This window comes from Poecilia formosa, unplaced genomic scaffold (assembly GCF_000485575.1).
Source record: "Poecilia formosa unplaced genomic scaffold, Poecilia_formosa-5.1.2 Scaffold112, whole genome shotgun sequence".
NCBI classification, from domain to species: domain Eukaryota; kingdom Metazoa; phylum Chordata; class Actinopteri; order Cyprinodontiformes; family Poeciliidae; genus Poecilia; species Poecilia formosa.
This window is the reverse complement of record NW_006800051.1, coordinates 1,604,178-1,620,328: the sequence shown is the minus strand read 5'-3', so window position 1 is coordinate 1,620,328 and position 16,151 is coordinate 1,604,178. Positions and strand designations below refer to the sequence as shown.

The window sequence follows — 16,151 nt, the reverse complement described above, 5'->3', positions numbered from 1 at the left end:
AAAAAAAACATTGATCATGTGACCAAATAGTCAGAAGCAAGGCATCATTTGAAGGTAGGAACCACATTGGTAACGTTGTTAGACTTTTATTTCAACTTTTATAAAATAATAGTTGTTTTATAACGTTTCCACTTTTAACAGTGAATCTGGTCTATCATAGCTTTCATTTGAATGGCGTTTAGACCATAGAAGACATTTTTAAGTTTGTTTCATATATCAGTTGTGGTATGTATGACTTACGACACGAGGTCATAAACTGAACATACAGGTGTAGTATTTTATTACCTGTAGGCACAAATAAAGTTAAAATGGTAACATTGGGATAAGTTGAGCCATTTGACCGACTTACAGGTAAAAACTATCAGACCAACTCCAAGCAGCTTGATGCGAAAGTGACGATAGTTACAAATATTATTTATTAGTTTAAGGTCAAAGTGCCATTGTCTGATTTTTATTGATTAATTATCTGTAAATCTTCAGGTTTTTTTTTTTTTTTACCATTTCAAGTTATTTCAGTGACCACAGGGCTTTTGGTTCATTAACAGAAACTCCCTAATCTCAGAAAAAGGTTAATTCAATTATTTTGTCTTTGTGTGTTTTGATCTGCTTCATACAAAATTGCAATTTATGGCTTTCTGGTGTTTCTACATGATTACATTTCATCATATCTGTTTATTTTTAATCATCAACAGGGTTAATCATAAATTATCAGTGCAATAATCATTAGCCACCTAATAAAAGTTTTATAAATGAAGTCTGCAGCTGTTATGTCAAATCCATGATGTGATATAGAAATGACCTTTGACCTTTTCCCTGCTGTGCTGTCAATCAGCTGTAAAATACAGAGTTTTCTGTCAGAATGTGAAGCTTCAGTCACAAATCAAAGACGGTATAAATGAAGAAGAAGGAATTTCATTTTGTTTAGGAACCAGCTGGTGCTGAGCGAGGTTCGAAGAGTTCCTTCATGGTTCTGACCCGGCTGCATGTTCAGAGTGCAACGTGGAGCCAAAACAACAAACACAGCAATAAAAGGTGACAACAGCACAGTCCGTGCTGGGAACTTCGGACGCAGGTCAGAAATCTTCCAGACATTTATTGGATCTCATCGGTGCCACCTAATCTGTATAAATACTCAGAGAAGGATTGGTTCGGCCTCACAGACGTCACAGATCAAATCAGGCATCTGAGGTGAGACGAAGCCTTTTCATTCCTGCAGGAAGATTCAAACTTTGGTTAACATAGGAGGGATTCTGGTGTTACCTCACAGAAGTTTAATCTGTCATACATTTTTCCCAAAATCTCTTTTCGTGTCGCTCAATTTTCCAGCTTCTGGTCATCATGAGGGTGTTTGCAGTTATCCTCGCTCTTGCAGTCATCTCAGGTGAGTTTGGTTTTCCTCTGGGAAATTAAAAATGTTTGGGGTTAAAAAGTGGGAACCATCACTTTCATCTGGTTCAGGTCAGGTTAGTATTTCCTGAAAAGAAGAATAGTCGTTTGAAGGCTATTAAAAAATCTCAAACAGAAAAATCACAATTTTTATTTATTTTTTGGTAGATTTGATGCATTTTCTGAAAACTGTTCCTTTTAAATTTTTATGATTTTCGGGCTTTAAGAGAAACATGTCTGCATTAATAAAGTCACATAGATTCAAAATAATTGTGCTGTTTATACTAAAAGTTTTATAGCTGTTAATGAATCACATGAATATCAAGTTTCTACATGCAGCTCCTTTAAAAATGTAAGAGTTTCTTATAGTCGATGTGAAAACAGACTAAAAGTTCTTCCGAGTCTGAATTTTTAGGGGATTTTTCACCTAAGATTATTGAAAAACCCCATTAATTCAAGATTTAATCAAATAACTGGCAATGAATGAATTACTTTGTTAAAATCTAGGACAGACTTTAGACACAGTTAATACTTTAAAATCATATTAACAATAGGCAGAAAGAGCAGAACAGTAAAAAAATTTGTGTGCATTTTTTCCCCAAAAACAAACAGCAAAAGTTTTTACAGCAAATCATAACAAAGTCTTTGGGTTGGTTCGAGAAACTACAAAACAAAAATAAGACAATCTTTAAAGAGGGAATCTGAAACTAAAGTATTGATTTTACCATGTTAATATCAATCCGATACTGATAACTTGGCGTCGATATTATCGATATTTTGGATCGATCCGCCCAGCGTTGCTATTTAAAACACTGTAATAATTCAAAAGCAAAGGTTGTTCAAAAATATACATTCTGACTCAATTTTAAAGGCTTCCTTGAGCAACAGAAGCATCAATAAAATAAGATCAAACAGCATTTCGTTCCTTAAGAGCCTGGTGTCACTAATTAGCAACATACTTAAATTTACAATAATGGTAGGTGCAATGTTCACATTTATAATCTCTAAGTAATTTACCATCTGAATGATTTTTTTTTTTGTACAATTGGATATAAATTCAGGCAATAAGGCGTTAAAAGGTGGCAGATTAAGTTTCTTCTTTGTCCACTCCAGGATCCCGTGCACGAAGCGTTCTCCAGGACGACTGGCAGGGCACGTGGGAGGTGACGGTGGAAAAGTTCAATGATTACATCACAGAGCTGAATTCGAGGGCTGATGGAGTGGTGAAGGACATCAGGAGCTCCCAGATCAGCCGAGAGCTCGAGTGAGTGATCAGCCTGTTCCAACTGAAGATCTTTGTTCAGGCCCAGGGAGGTAAAGGTTGCACATGGTTCCGGGTCACGTTTGATTCTTAAAATGTGCAGTTCATTATTTAATGTGATTTATTTGATCGTGTCCCTCCATACTCCTCAGGGTCACATCACTGTGACTCTGAAAATCATTTTGCAACCACACACTTGGTGTCCGGTCTCCCCACTCCGGGTCCCGGCCCCCACTTTGGGAACGTTACGAAGGAAAAACAGGAAAAAATCAGAACTCCACTAAACAAATGGCAAAGATTAAATAACTGATAAACTGACATAAAATACTCAGAATAGCTAAGAAAAAGCTACAAGAATAACAATTTTTATTAGAGGTTAAAATTTAATACTTTAGGTCATGTATTATATTTATTTGATTTTACTTTTCAATAAATAAACTAACTTTAATGTTGAGTCTTTTAACTAAATTTAATTCATGTTCATTTCAATCTATATTTACTTTTCAGATTCTGCGTTTGTTTCTTTGGCCAGTTTTGTTTCTGACCAGGTGCTACTAGCACCTAAATGCAGTCAGAAGAAATATTTTAAAACTCTCAAAACTGTAATGTAACAGTTTGTTCTATACCCACAAGACCCAAAACTTTAGTTTGTTGAATAAACCTTTTTTTTGCATTTCAGCAACAAAAAGCACAATTACTATTACTTCTGGCTGCTGATATTTTGAACTGTGTGTAAGACTCACTTTGTTTACATGTCTATAATTTAGATTTTTAGAATAACAAATTCCAACCAAACCTGTTGCAAGTTAGAAAACCTCTGAAATTTGCTTATTGTTTGCTCAGTCAAAGCTAACAGCAGTTAGCAACAAAAATCCACTAATAGCATTGTATGCAGTGAAACAACAAAAAATGGAGTAAATTTAGTGAAAAGAATTAGAATAAAAAAAGATTGACAGAAGTGTAAATAAATGAACTATTGGAAATATCAGAACATTTTATGCTTCTGGCAGCCATATTGGATTTTGAGGTCGGTTGAAGCCCAACAGTCCTGATAAATAACCAGTAGGTAAGAAACCAAGCTCTGAGAACCAGGCTCTTATTGTTATGCAATTATACTTATTTCATAATATTACAATGTTTAGACCTTTTCTGAGCTGGTCGTACCTCTTTGTATTAATTTTTTTATTTTGCCAGGTCCAGTCCTCCATACTTTGATGCAATAATTTACCAGCTGCTGTTAGATTCAGTGATGTTTCTAACTCCTTGTGTGAGCACAGAGTCTTCTGTTCGGCCTGTTCAGTCAGCTGAGTTAGGAGTCAGATCTGCCTCTTTCTGCTCACACTGTGCAAAACATACACAATCCCTGATTCCAAAAGTGTTTCACTGTTTTTGAGAAGTAAATGATCTGACTCCTGAACAGCACCCTGATCCAGGACAGCATGTCGGAGCTGGCCTTGTACCGGGACGACCTGCAGACCAAGCTGGCCCCCTACACCCAGGAGGCTGCAGAGCGCTTCAGGAAAGACCTGCAGCTGCTGGTGGACAGACTGCGTGGACACATGACCGACGCCCGCGGCCAGATGGAGAACTACCTGCAGGAGCTCCAGACCATGATGGAGCAGAACGCCGATGACGTCAAGTCCCGAGTGTCCACCTACACCCGGAAGCTGAAGAAACGCCTCCAGAAGGACACCCAGGAGATCCAGAGGTGAGTGACGGGCTGGACAGGCGGCAGCAGCGAAAACCTCACGAATTTTAGGTCATAAATGAACTTTTACAGGCAGGAGAAGAAAAATTCAAATAGTTTCACCCAGAAAATCCTTACATATTTCATGTATTCACTGAACTTTAGAGAGTTTATTCTCCTTACTTTGGGTGGATTCTCTAGAAATAGAGAATCAAATGGGATGTTAATTATGGAGCTAAATTGGGGCCATAAAGTTTGTTAAAAAATTAAATTGAAAAACATTTTGAAACTGAAAAAAATGTTCCAACTACTTTTCAGTTTCAAATCTTGTACTCGGTTTTAATGTTTTCTTCTTTTGAACAAAATTTATGGCCCCAATTTAGCTCCATAGTTTATAACTCAAAGTTAAAAATCTTTAATCAAGCTAGACTTTTTTTGGTAAAAATAAAACATTATTTTCAGTTGGAGGTTTAAACTAACAGATTTTTGCCACATTTGCATCTTTGAAAAGCCTGAAGAACCAACAATGAAACAATGAAGACCACAAAATAAAAGGATTTTAACCAGGTTTTGAAAAACACAGAGGAATTAAGAGATTTTTGACATTTAGAGTAAATGAACGTCCTTCAGACTCGCCTGCTGCCAGCGGAACATTTTCAATCAGATGTTTGTTGATCCACATAAAACCGTCTGTTTTCCACCGCAGACACGTTTCCGACTACATCGAGGAGCTGCAGAGCCGCGCCTCGGACAACGTGGAGAGCATGAAGACCAGACTGGACCCGTACTTCGCTCAGGTACGGGACAACGCCGAGGCCAAGATCACCACCCTGAACGAGCTGCTGAAGACGCAGGTGGACAGCGTGAGGGACCAGGTCCAGACCGCCGGCGAGGACCTGCGCTCCGCTCTGGGCGCCAAGATGGCGGAGCTGCGCAACTGGTTCGAGCCGTTTGTCACCATGATCAGAGAAAGCATGTAAACTGGGATCTGAAACCAGTTCACGTGACAGAATTCACCAATAAAACCAGTTACACACCAGATGTTTGTCTCCTCAACACAACAATCATCACAAATAAAAGCTCAGAAGAAAAACTCCAAACCATCACGAGTCTGTTTTTACTGAGAAAGATTTACATTTTATTTGCATTTTTCCAGAACTCAATCAGCAACTCACATGTCAAAAAGGTTAATTTATACAAAAATATATATTTCCCCATCACCAAAACTTCTCCACAAACAGCAGTAGTTTAAAAAATATATTTATATTATAAAAATAAACTAAGCACTGCACATGGATGAACACAACTATCTTTTATAAAATATGACAAAACAGAACCTGTTTGAAAAAGTGACAAAAAATGTAAAATGTGAGAATTACATGAAAAATACAATGTAAAAAATAAAATTAAAATAACTGGCAAATATAAAACAAATCCATTAAAAAACAAAATAAATGTGAAATAAAAGTAGAATATTCTCCATTTCTTATTCAATGTAAAAAATGAACTGAAAAAAAGGAATTTAGAAGAAACATCAATAACTACAAATTACAAAATAAAGTTACACCAAGTATCTAAAGCTTAAAATGAAATAAAATTAAAAAATGGTTCTAAAACTATAAAATAAAATATTTAAAGATCAAACACTGCAGATTGATATCAACATCAAAGTCTTTTTACTTTTAAACAAATGTTTAAAAGTAAAAAGCTAAAGAAAACGTCGTGGTGAAAAACTTTTTCACAGAGACAAAAACATGTTTGTTTTTTAACTTTTTCATTTTAAAAGAACAAACGAACATGTCTGTTGCTGCACAGCCAAAAGTTCAGGATTCCCTTTCTCTGGTTCTGGTTCCGGTCCATCACATTCCTCTGGCGTGGTTGCGGTAATGCTCATGTAGAGTCGCGACGTCAGTGAAGGTTTGCATACAGATTGCACAGTTTTGCCGAAGCACCGTCGGTTCGTCCTCAGAGTCGCTGCTGTCGCTCGTCGTCAGACGTTTTTCAGGAATTAAAGATTTCACCAGAAGCTGGAGCTGAAGTTCCGCTGAGGTTGGGTTGGCTCCCGACTCCAGGTCCAAACCGATGTCAGGCGTCTCCGAAACGACGGTGGGCGTCTCTGAGGAGGCGGCGGGAACGACGTAGAGGTGGTCTGGATGAGGATACCTGAACAGGTCCTTCCTGTTGCTCACCAGCAGCCACCGTTTCGGCCCAGGTGAAGAGACGGCAACCGTTTGCGGGTTAGGAATGAAGGACAGGATGCTCTCTGGAGGACTTTCCGGCTTCCTCCCTGCGAAGGAGTGGCACACCTGATGGGCCTCCAGCAGATCGGTGCTGGAGAACCTGGCGGAGCATTTCCTGCAGGGGTAGGGAAACAGGAAGGGCTCCTCAACGCGCGCTGGCCGCGGCACACTCAGCCGCCGCCGATGAGCTTCTAGGTGAGCCTCCAGGGCGGAGTGGCCGGGAAAGGAGCGGCCGCATGGCAGACAGATGTGGGAGTGGGCCGCTTTATGGAGCAGCTTGTGCTTCCGCAGATTCCTCGAAGTGGAGAAGAGCTTCCCACATGTGCTGCATTTCAAACCATCCGGCTGCCTGACTCGAGGCTCCAGCCGTGGTTTATTGCAGGAGAGACAAGCATTTGGCGTTTTGGGTGCGTGTTCCTGCAGGTGATCCATGTATGATCCCAGAAAGTGGAACTCCAGCTCGCAGCGGCTGCAGCGGAAAGCTCGCCGATGTGGCCGCCGTTTGTTTCCAAAGCGACCACACCAGGATTGCAGGCTGAGTCTGGGAGGCTCAGGACTGAATGTTGGATGGGAGAAACCAAAGTTCAGAGGAGAAACATCAACATCAAAGTCTTCAATCACAGACGGGCTTGAGCCACCAGACGAGGGTGGAGGAATAAACGCCTTCCCGTTGCCTTCTTCTTCAGGAATTGCCGATATTTTTCTTGGACTCACTGAGTCTCCTGTCTCCTTCCAGATGTCCTCCAGGGAACCTCGACAAGCCGCCTCTTCTCCGCTGGCTCTGCAGCAGACTGAGCAGTGCCGTCTGCTTCCGGCCGCCCGGCTGTACTCCTGCCTACAGACGTAACAGTGGTGAGGTTTTCCCATCGTGTGGGAATGTAAATGCAGAACGTAGTGGCACCAGCGGCGATGGATCTGCCGGCAGATCGGACATTTAAAAAACACTGGAGTGACGACTGTTGTATCGCCGGCTTTGGAGACGTGGAATCCATGGATCCTTCTTGGATTTCTGAAGGCTTTCCTGTCATGAATCCGTCTGTGGTTTTCAAATGCAGATTTCTTGGTGAACTCCCTGGAGCAAACCGGACACCTGAAGGTTTCCTCCTGGCCGGAAGCCAAGCGGGATCGTCTGCTTCTTCCCGGTTCTGTCTGGAGTCCCTCCACCTCGGCCAGATGGACCTTGAGGTGACGGATGAGTTCGGTTTTGTCTCTGAATGTTTCTTCGCAGATCGGGCAGTGAGTGGCTGGCGGCCCCCTGTGGAGCTTTGAATGCAGCTTCAGTTCAGGGAGCGTGGAGAAGCTCTTGGCGCAGACGGAGCATCCGTACGGTTTCCGGCCCGTGTGAAGCCGTTTATGGAGCGTCAGCGCTGAGATGTGGCGAAAAGAGCGCAAACAGAAAGAGCACTGGAGGCTTTTGTTTTTCTTCTGGAGGTGATGAGAAATCTCAGATCCGGACGGAGCGTTTGTTGTCATCCGATTCTCCTGATTTTCTTGTTGGATGTTGAAGGTTTGGTCACAGGAACTGGAGACAGCCGGAACATCCCAGAATGAGCAGACCCGAGGTTTCTTTGCTTTTCTATGTCCAGACCAGTGTGTTCTGCTCCTCCGCCGTCTCTTCTGCCTGGTTTTTCCTGGAGATGTTGATGAAGCAGATTCCTGAAACGGTTTCTCCGCCTCAGGCTCTTTATCAGAAGCTCCATTTTCCAACTTGATTGTAAAGACATTTGTCTTTCTTCCGTGTCCCATGTTGGACGTTTCGGACATTCTTCCATCTTCAGAAGCTCCTGCATCCCTTTCATATGGATGATCACCAGATTCCTGGATTTTAGGTCTTGCTGAGTCTTTCTGAAATGATTGTATTTGTCCTTGTACCATGGGGAAAACTTTGCCAGAATCATCTTTGGGATCGGTTGGTACTCCTTCAGTCTGAAGCAGGCTCATCTTTCCTTGTACTTCTGGAGTCGCTCTGGTTTCACTTCCTGATTCAGTTGTGTTGCTTTTATCCTGAAATGAAAACATCAGCTGGGATTTCTCCATCTTTGACTCTTTATTAGCTCCCATCTCAATGAAAATTGGTTCCTCTTCCATCTTGATTGTAAAGTCATTTGTCTTTCTTCTGCTCCTCACACTTGATGGTTTTCCATCCTCAGGACTTCCTGGATCTGGATGTCTTTCTTCAGATTCCAGTATTTTAAGTTCTGCTTTCAGGTTTTTCTTTAACACTCGTTTCCTTTTTGGTCCTGATTTCCTTCTTACGGTCTTCTCTCCCAGGAAATCCTCTTTCCGAGCAGATGTTCCTTCGATCCGATCTGGTTCTGGAGTCGCTCCGGTGTGACCTCCTGAATCCTCTGGACTGTGTTCATCATGAATTGATGGTTTTCCATCCTCACTAGCTCCAGGATAATCTTCTTCTGGTTTTTCATCAGAATCCAGGATTTTAGCTCTAGTTGTAGAACGCTTTCTTAATATCCGCCTCTTTTTTCGTCCCTTTTTCATTTTCCTGGGCGCCATCTTTGACTTAACGTTCAGAGAATCATCTTTCAGACCAGACGTTCCTTCGATCTGCAGCAGAATTATCCGATCTGGTTCTGGGGTCGCTCTGGTTTGACCTCCTGACCCCATTGAGCTGTTTCTATCCTGATTTGATGGTTTTCCGTCCTCAGGAGTTCCTGGTGCTCCTTTCTTTGGATGTTCAGATCCCAGAATGTTTGGTTCAGTTACAGGACGTTTTCTTAACATCCGGCTCGTTTTTGGTCCCCTTCTCCTTTTTGTTGGCACCATCTCCTGGAAATCATCGTTCAGATCAGACGTTCCTTCAGTCTGGAGCAGATTCATCTTTCCTTGAATGTCTGGAGTCGGTCTGGTTTCACTTCCTGATTCTGTCGTGTTGCTTTTGGCCTGAAATGTAAACATCATCTGGGACATCTCCTTCCCAGACTCTTCCATCCCCATCACACTGGGAGCTTCATCTTCCATTTTGATTGGAAGAACACTTTTCTTTCTTCTGTGCTTCACGCTTGATGGTTTTCCATGCTTAGCATTTCCCTCATCTGGATGTTTTCCATCAGATTCCAACATTTTTGTTCCAGTTGCAGAACGTTTTCTCAAGGTCCGCCTCTTTTTTGGTCTTGTTTTCATTTTCCTGGGCGCCGTCTTGGACTTAATGTCCAGAGAATCATCTTTCAGATCAAACTTTTCTTTGATCTGGAGCGGATTAATCTGATTTGGAGTCACTCCAGTTTGACTTGTAGAATCCATTAAGCCTCTTTCATCCTGAATTGATGATTTTCCGCCATCAGGAGTTCCTGGATGTCCTTCTTGTGGCTGTTTTTCTTCTGATTCCAGGACTTTTGGTCCAGTTGCCGAACGTTTTCTTAACATCCGCCTCTTTTTTCGTCCCCTTTTCATTTTTCTGGGTGCCATCTTGGACTTGGTCTCCAGGAAATCATCTTTCGGATCAGAAATTCCTTCGATCCGGAGCAGACTGATCTGATTTGGTTCTGTGAGTTCAGAAGTCATCACCTGAAATTTCTCCTTCTCAGTCTCTTTATCAGCTTCCAGTATGTCAATGATGTTGGAAATTTCATCTTCTATTCTGATTGGAAGAACGTTTTTCGTTCTTCCGCGCCTCACACCTGAGGATGGTTTTCCATCTTCAGGACTTCCTGGGTCTCCTTCATCTGGATGTTTTTCATCAGATTCCAGGATTTTTGGTTCTGAAATTGAGTTTTTCTTTAAATTTTGCCTCTTTTTTGGTCCTGCTTTCCATCTTACAGTCCTCACCTCCAGAGAACCATCTGTCAGACCAGCTGTTCCTTCAGTCTGGAGCAAACTCATTACATTTGTTTCTGGAGTTGCTCCAGTTTCACTGCTTCTATCTTGAATTGATGTTTTTCCTTCCTCAGGAGTTCCTAGATCTACTTTATCTGGATGTTTTTCATCAGATTCCAGGACTTTTGGTTTTATTATTGAGTGTTTCTTTAATATCCGCCTCTTTTTTGGGCTCCTTTTCATTTTTCTAGGCGCCGCCTTGGACTTAACCTCCAGAGAACCGTCTTTCAGAGAAGTTCCTTCGATTTGGAGCAGATTAATTTTTCCTTTTGTTTCTGGATTCACTCCGTTTTCTGTCGTGTTGCTTTTATCCTGAAATGAAGACATCAGCTGGGATTTTTCCGTCTCATGGTCTTCCTTCTTGGTTGTAAAAACATTTTTCCGTCTTCCACGCCTCACGCTTGATGGTTTTCCATCCTCAGGGCTTCCTGGATCTCCTTCATTTGGATGTTTTACTTCAGATTCCAGGATTTTTGTTCCAGTTTTTATGTTTAGTGCTCGTCTTCTTTTTGGTCCCGTTTTCCTCCTTACGGTCCTCTTCCTCCTCATTCTCTCCTCTTCCTGCCGGTTTGAAACCGAATTGGAAGCAGGAAGAGTTGGAAAACCCAGTCTGTCTTTGTTTAACTCTACTGCCGACTCTTGTTTTGCTTTTTTCCCTTTTCGTTTCACATTGCCAGGAGCAGTTTCACCGTTGGCGGACGGTCCAGTGGATTTTTTCTGACCTCTCTTGGTTTGTTTGAATTTTGTCCCGTTTTCCAGCTCATCTTTTCCCATTAACTCGGGGATGTTGCTGGCCTTACAGGAAGCTTTCCTTCGGGAACCTTTCAGGTATTGGCTCAACCATTCGTCAGCGGCTGAGCTTGTTTTGGTTCCCAAAGTGCAGGATCTCCTGATTTTCCCAAATTTCCAGGCTTCATCTGATTCATCCCAGTTGGTAAACTCTTGATTTTGCGTGGAAGGATTTGCTGGCGTTGCGTTAGTGGGAGAAAAATCCAGCCGGCTTATTGGAGCTTCCCAAACTGGTTGGGTCTTACTCTGGAAGTTTAAGGTTTGCTGCCGTATTTTTTTCTTCCGACTTTGACCTTTTGGTTTTTTCCAGCTCCGGATCGGATCTTCGTCCAGCTTCTGACTGAACGTTCCTCGCCTCTCATCCCAGTGCATCGTTTCCTCTTCAGCAGGAACGGTTTTGGTGCGTTTTTTTCCGGTTTCATTCTGGATGTTTGACATTTCAGCAGACGGAAGTTGATCCCAGATGGACATTTTGTTTGTTTTAGCTCCTCGTTTTTCCAGTTGTAATTTGGGAAACAGATCCAGAGATGATGCTTCTTCCTCCGGTTTGGTTCGGTTTTCCTCCGGCAGAGGATCGCCTCCTGTTGGGAGCCGCTCGGCAGACGGATTTCTGCTCTTCCTGGGTTTCCTCTTGCTCTCCTGAGGTTCAGTTTCCTGTGCAGCAGTATTCCCGGCAAACCCTGACAAACCTCCGTTCGCCTCAGAAGCAGTCGGAGTGATCTGGATCTGAGCCACAGGATCCCTTTTCCTCCTCTGTTTTCCTCCAGGTGAGACGGACAGACTCTCTGGTTCTCCGATCCTTTTCCGACCGGCTTTCTTCCTGAGTTTGAGCTCAGGATCCTTTTTGGTTTTTGGTTTTTCCTCTTTGTTCTTCAGAGTAAAATCTGATCCCGATCCTCCAGGAGTTTCATCCGTTTTCTCCCCAGCAGCTTTGGGAGCTTCAGTAGCTTTTTTCCTGCGTCTCTCTGGTGGGATTTTTGTTTCTTCACTGTTGGACTCCGACCTGATTTCTCCAGAAAGATTCCTGGACGTGTCTGGATTCCCAGGAACTTTTTTCCCCTGTATGGACACGGAAATCTCCTCTTTTAGGTCCATCTCTTCCTGCAGACTCAGACTCTGGTTTTCCCGGTGATCCCAGCCTTTGGCTATGACCAGCAGCCTGGCCATCTTCATCAGCGTCTTCTTCTTGTACCTCCTGCCATGTTTGTGTTTCTGCTGCTGCAGCATCTGATGCAGAACCGAGCCATAGATGTTCTCCTGCTGACTTTTCGGATCCAGAAGCTGGGAATCTGTCTCGGGTTCGCAGGGAGGAGCTTTTCCTCCAGGATGATCCAGGAAAACCGGATCTCCATGGGCGGAGTTTGGAGTTTCGGGACAGGAAGTGTCTCCTGTTGCTCCTTGTGAAGCAGGAAGTTCATCCAGAGGAAAAACTCGACCTGGGCTCATGACGCTGCTCTGCAGATCCGATGCATCCGTCCTCTGATCCACGGATTCTCCGCTCTGAAAACAGAAGCAAGATGATTCAACTTTTCACCAGAGTTGGGTCGTAACTAGTTAAACTACCTGAATAACATTTTAGAAAAAAATTACTTTTAGGAGTATATTTACTACGCTGTAGTTTTTACTTTTACTTGAGTAATTTCATTATAAGCATTTCTCCCCACTGAGTGAAAAACAAACATGTTTAACCAGAAATCCACCAGAGACAGAAACTGCAGCTTTTATTAAACTTTCATCAGTTTTATATTGAAAGAAATCCAAATTTCCACTTGACTTTATATTTTGTTCTGTCTGATGATGATTTCTAAATATTAAATGATTGTTTTGATGAGTAACTCGGTACTTGATCAGATTTCTATGTTTTTACTCTTAACTTGAGTCATTTCCTGAATGGATACTTTTTACTTGAGTAACTTTTTGGACAAAATTTACTTAGGAGTATTTTTACTATCCTGTAGTTTTTACTTTTGCTGAAGTTACTTTATTATGAAGTATTTCTACTCTTACTTGAGTGAAATTTCTGGATAATCTATTACTGCGAGTAACTTCACTGAATGAAAAACAAACATGTTTTAACCAAAAATTCACCAGACACAGCTGCAGTTCTCGTTAGTTTCACAACTTTTATATCGAAAGAAACTGATTTGGAAAAATGTTTCTTTGTCATTTATATGAATTGTTGTCATCTTGGTTTTTAAAACACCAATATTTACATTTCAGTTCATCTGATGACATGATTTTATTTTGATCAGTTTCTCAGCACTTTTGTCGCCTTTTCACCAAATACTTTTTTCCTTTTACTCAAGTAATTTCTTGGATATTTTTTACTTTAACTGGAGTAAAAATGTGTTGAAATGGTGATACTCTACCCACCTCCGCTTTGCACACTATGTTGACTTTTAATCACATAAATGATCCGAACTCCGTGGGACGCAGATGGACCCAGTTGATTCCTCACCTCCAGGATTTTATGAGCAGAACCGGAGTCAGGCTGCAGGTTCTGGTCGCCCGTCGCTTCCGGTTTCCTCCCAATATCGAACTCCGGTACCACAGAACCGTCTCGTCTTTCCTTCATGATTCCCAAATTATATTCCTAAAAATAATCACAGGAAAGTTAAAACAGTACGGAGCATCTTAGTCTGCGATTTCTTCATTTTGACATTAAATGCTCCTTTAAAGGGGAATTTAAATATTTCTAATTAATTGTTTTTGATGAGCATCTTAATCAAAAACATGATGAAGACACCTGAAGCCCCTGAAACAGGGGTTAAAGGTCATGAATAAAGCTGAAAACTGAAGTTATTAATATTAGTGTTAGTATAAAATATTTCTCAGTTGAGCAGATTTTTGCAGGTTTCTGTTTGCAACTTTGCAAATTTTTTTTTAACATTTTGTAATTTCTGCAAAAGAAATCTGAATTTACACAAAAAGTATTCACACCCCTGGCAAATTTATGTTTAGAGTGATAATTTCATTTTAAAAACAGAAATTAATACAAAGAGTGCAGACTTAAATCTGGTTGAGAATCTGTGGAGGGAGTTAAAGATTAGGGTGATGATAAAGAGGCCTTCCAATGTTAAAGACGTGGAGCTCAAATTTAAATAATCAAAATAACACAGGAAACATACAAAAAGTTGCTCCCCTACTTTAAATAATGGAAATAACGATTTTACCTCTAATTCTTAAGAAGGGTAGGAAAATTTATTGTTTTTTAAATACATGTAAATTAAACCAGGATTTTTCTGAACAGATCCCCTTTTTTATTATTTTAACGTATTTTGAGAAATAAATGTCTTAGAAACAAACTTTGTGACTAGAACTGAATAATTTGGGTTTTTCTGTACATAATTACTTGAAGTAATCAGATGAATGAGAAAGTTATGATTCCAAGACAAATAATTTTAGGATAAAATCTGGAAAAAAAATAAATAAATAAAATTATATATATATATATATATATATATATATATATATATATATATATATATATATATATATATATATATATATATATATGAAAGTTATTAATACTAAAAATATCAGTTGACCACCTTTAGCCTCAGTGGTCACAGTGGGGGAGTAACCCCTCAGTTTGCAGAGCTTTCTCCATTGAATCGCCGTGAAACCCCGCGGACTGACCACAGAGCTGCAACATGGCGGGCTCTGGCGCGAACCGATCTGGGCTGAATCGGACCGAACCGGGCTGCAGGCTTCCTCTCACCTCTCACCGGCTGATTCTCCTCATTTACGGCCCCAGATAAGGATAAAACAACGACGGCATCCATGCGTGTCTGTGGGTCTGCACAGAGAGGTTTCCTGCGGGAAGGAACTCCACATGGGTTGCCAGGTCTTGAGAAGAAAATCCGCAAAACGGGAAGATTGTTGCTGCGTCCAGTGTCCAGTTTTATACCCTGTAAAAAATAGAATAAAAAAATGAATTTCAAGTTATAAAATTTTTGTTGTACAATTCATGTTTCTTTTATATTATTTTTTCTTAATTCAATACAGTTTATTTATATACTTCCATTCCAGTTAATTCTATGGAGTTAACTGGAATGGATATGAAACAATTCAGTCAGTACATATTACAAAACGGTTAAGCTACAGCAGATAATGCTTATTACAGAATTAGTATATACTAAATTGGAGAAAGTTGATCAGTTGATCAATCTGTCAGTTTTTTATTGGTCAGAAACTGAGAATAAATGGCTGCAAATGATTATTTTTAGTTTTTTGAAAATACATTTCAATGAAATGTTCCTTATCTAAATAATATTAAATGCTTTTTATATGAAGGTGAACTGTTTTGCTTCTGTAAAATATTATTTTTTTTACTTCAAACTTTATTTTAATTTTTAAATCAACTCTATTTAAACTCACTGCAGAAGTCTTTCAGAGAAAGTCACATGACTAACTCCTCTCACCTGGTGCAGTAACTGAAGATCCTGAAAGAGCACTACATAGGGTTTGTGTTTGTAAAAGTGTAAAATCTGCAGACCTGGCAACCAGAGCAGAACAGACAGGCCCCTCCCCCTCCTGGGTCAGACTACATTGTAAAACGAACAGCTGACTACAAAAACAAACAAACATGTGACTCGATCCATGAATGAAGGGATGATTAACATAAATAATTTAACTGTGAGTTTTGGTAAAGAGTTTGAAAGTTTCACACGTGGCTGTGCGAACTGGGCTGGATTTCCTCCACGTTACCATGGAAACCCATGCAGTTTATTAGTCTGCTGAGGAAGTAATAATGAAAAAGCTGATTTTTCTTTACTAATTTGGAAAATCGGTTTTTCAGATTTAAATAGTTTAAGTATTAGCATATTGTTTATAATGTATTGTAGGGAGAGGACTTCATAAATGTAAATTATTCAAACATATATCGAGATCACCGAAAAGCAACCAAAAGTCAAAAAGTTCACAGTAAAAATATAAAAAACAGAGTTTCATTATG

At 40.6% G+C, this 16,151-nt stretch overlaps 2 protein-coding genes across 3 annotated transcripts; one reads left to right on the top strand and one right to left on the bottom strand.

The window, feature by feature from the left end:
• On the top strand, positions 1-5,375 carry apoea (apolipoprotein Ea). The gene is made up of 6 exons (XM_007560041.2): positions 1-54; positions 926-1,188; positions 1,327-1,381; positions 2,500-2,650; positions 4,068-4,355; positions 5,041-5,375. The coding sequence occupies exons 3-6, from the start codon at positions 1,339-1,341 to the stop codon at positions 5,312-5,314; spliced, it is 756 nt and encodes a 251-aa protein (XP_007560103.1). The 5' UTR covers positions 1-54; positions 926-1,188; positions 1,327-1,338; the 3' UTR covers positions 5,315-5,375.
• A 720-nt stretch (positions 5,376-6,095) lies between these two features.
• LOC103143479 (uncharacterized) lies at positions 6,096-15,073 on the bottom strand. Of its 2 annotated transcripts, none has more exons than XM_007560039.2 (3): positions 14,916-15,073; positions 13,653-13,787; positions 6,096-12,694 (listed from the first exon to the last, which is right to left on the bottom strand). In XM_007560039.2, the coding sequence occupies exons 2-3, from the start codon at positions 13,767-13,769 to the stop codon at positions 6,194-6,196; spliced, it is 6,618 nt and encodes a 2,205-aa protein (XP_007560101.1). In that variant the 5' UTR covers positions 13,770-13,787; positions 14,916-15,073; the 3' UTR covers positions 6,096-6,193. The 2 variants fall into 2 exon arrangements, with proteins under 2 accessions (XP_007560101.1, XP_016530852.1); XM_016675366.1 differs by lacking the exon at positions 14,916-15,073 and adding an exon at positions 14,746-14,898.
• Between the last annotated feature and the right edge of the window lie 1,078 nt (positions 15,074-16,151).

Bases quoted from the DNA above. Each gene is read 5' to 3' on its own strand.
- apoea (XM_007560041.2), top strand. From the start codon at position 1,339: ATGAGGGTGTTTGCAGTTATCCTCGCTCTTGCAGTCATCTCAG. The intron at 2,651-4,067 runs GTGAGTGATCAG...ACTCCTGAACAG, and splicing joins CAGATCAGCCGAGAGCTCGA to CACCCTGATCCAGGACAGCA. The intron at 4,356-5,040 runs GTGAGTGACGGG...TTTCCACCGCAG, and splicing joins GACACCCAGGAGATCCAGAG to ACACGTTTCCGACTACATCG.
- LOC103143479 (XM_007560039.2), bottom strand. From the start codon at position 13,769: ATGAAGGAAAGACGAGACGGTTCTGTGGTACCGGAGTTCGATATTGGG. The intron at 12,695-13,652 runs GTGAGGAATCAA...TTCTGTTTTCAG, and splicing joins CTGCTCATAAAATCCTGGAG to AGCGGAGAATCCGTGGATCA.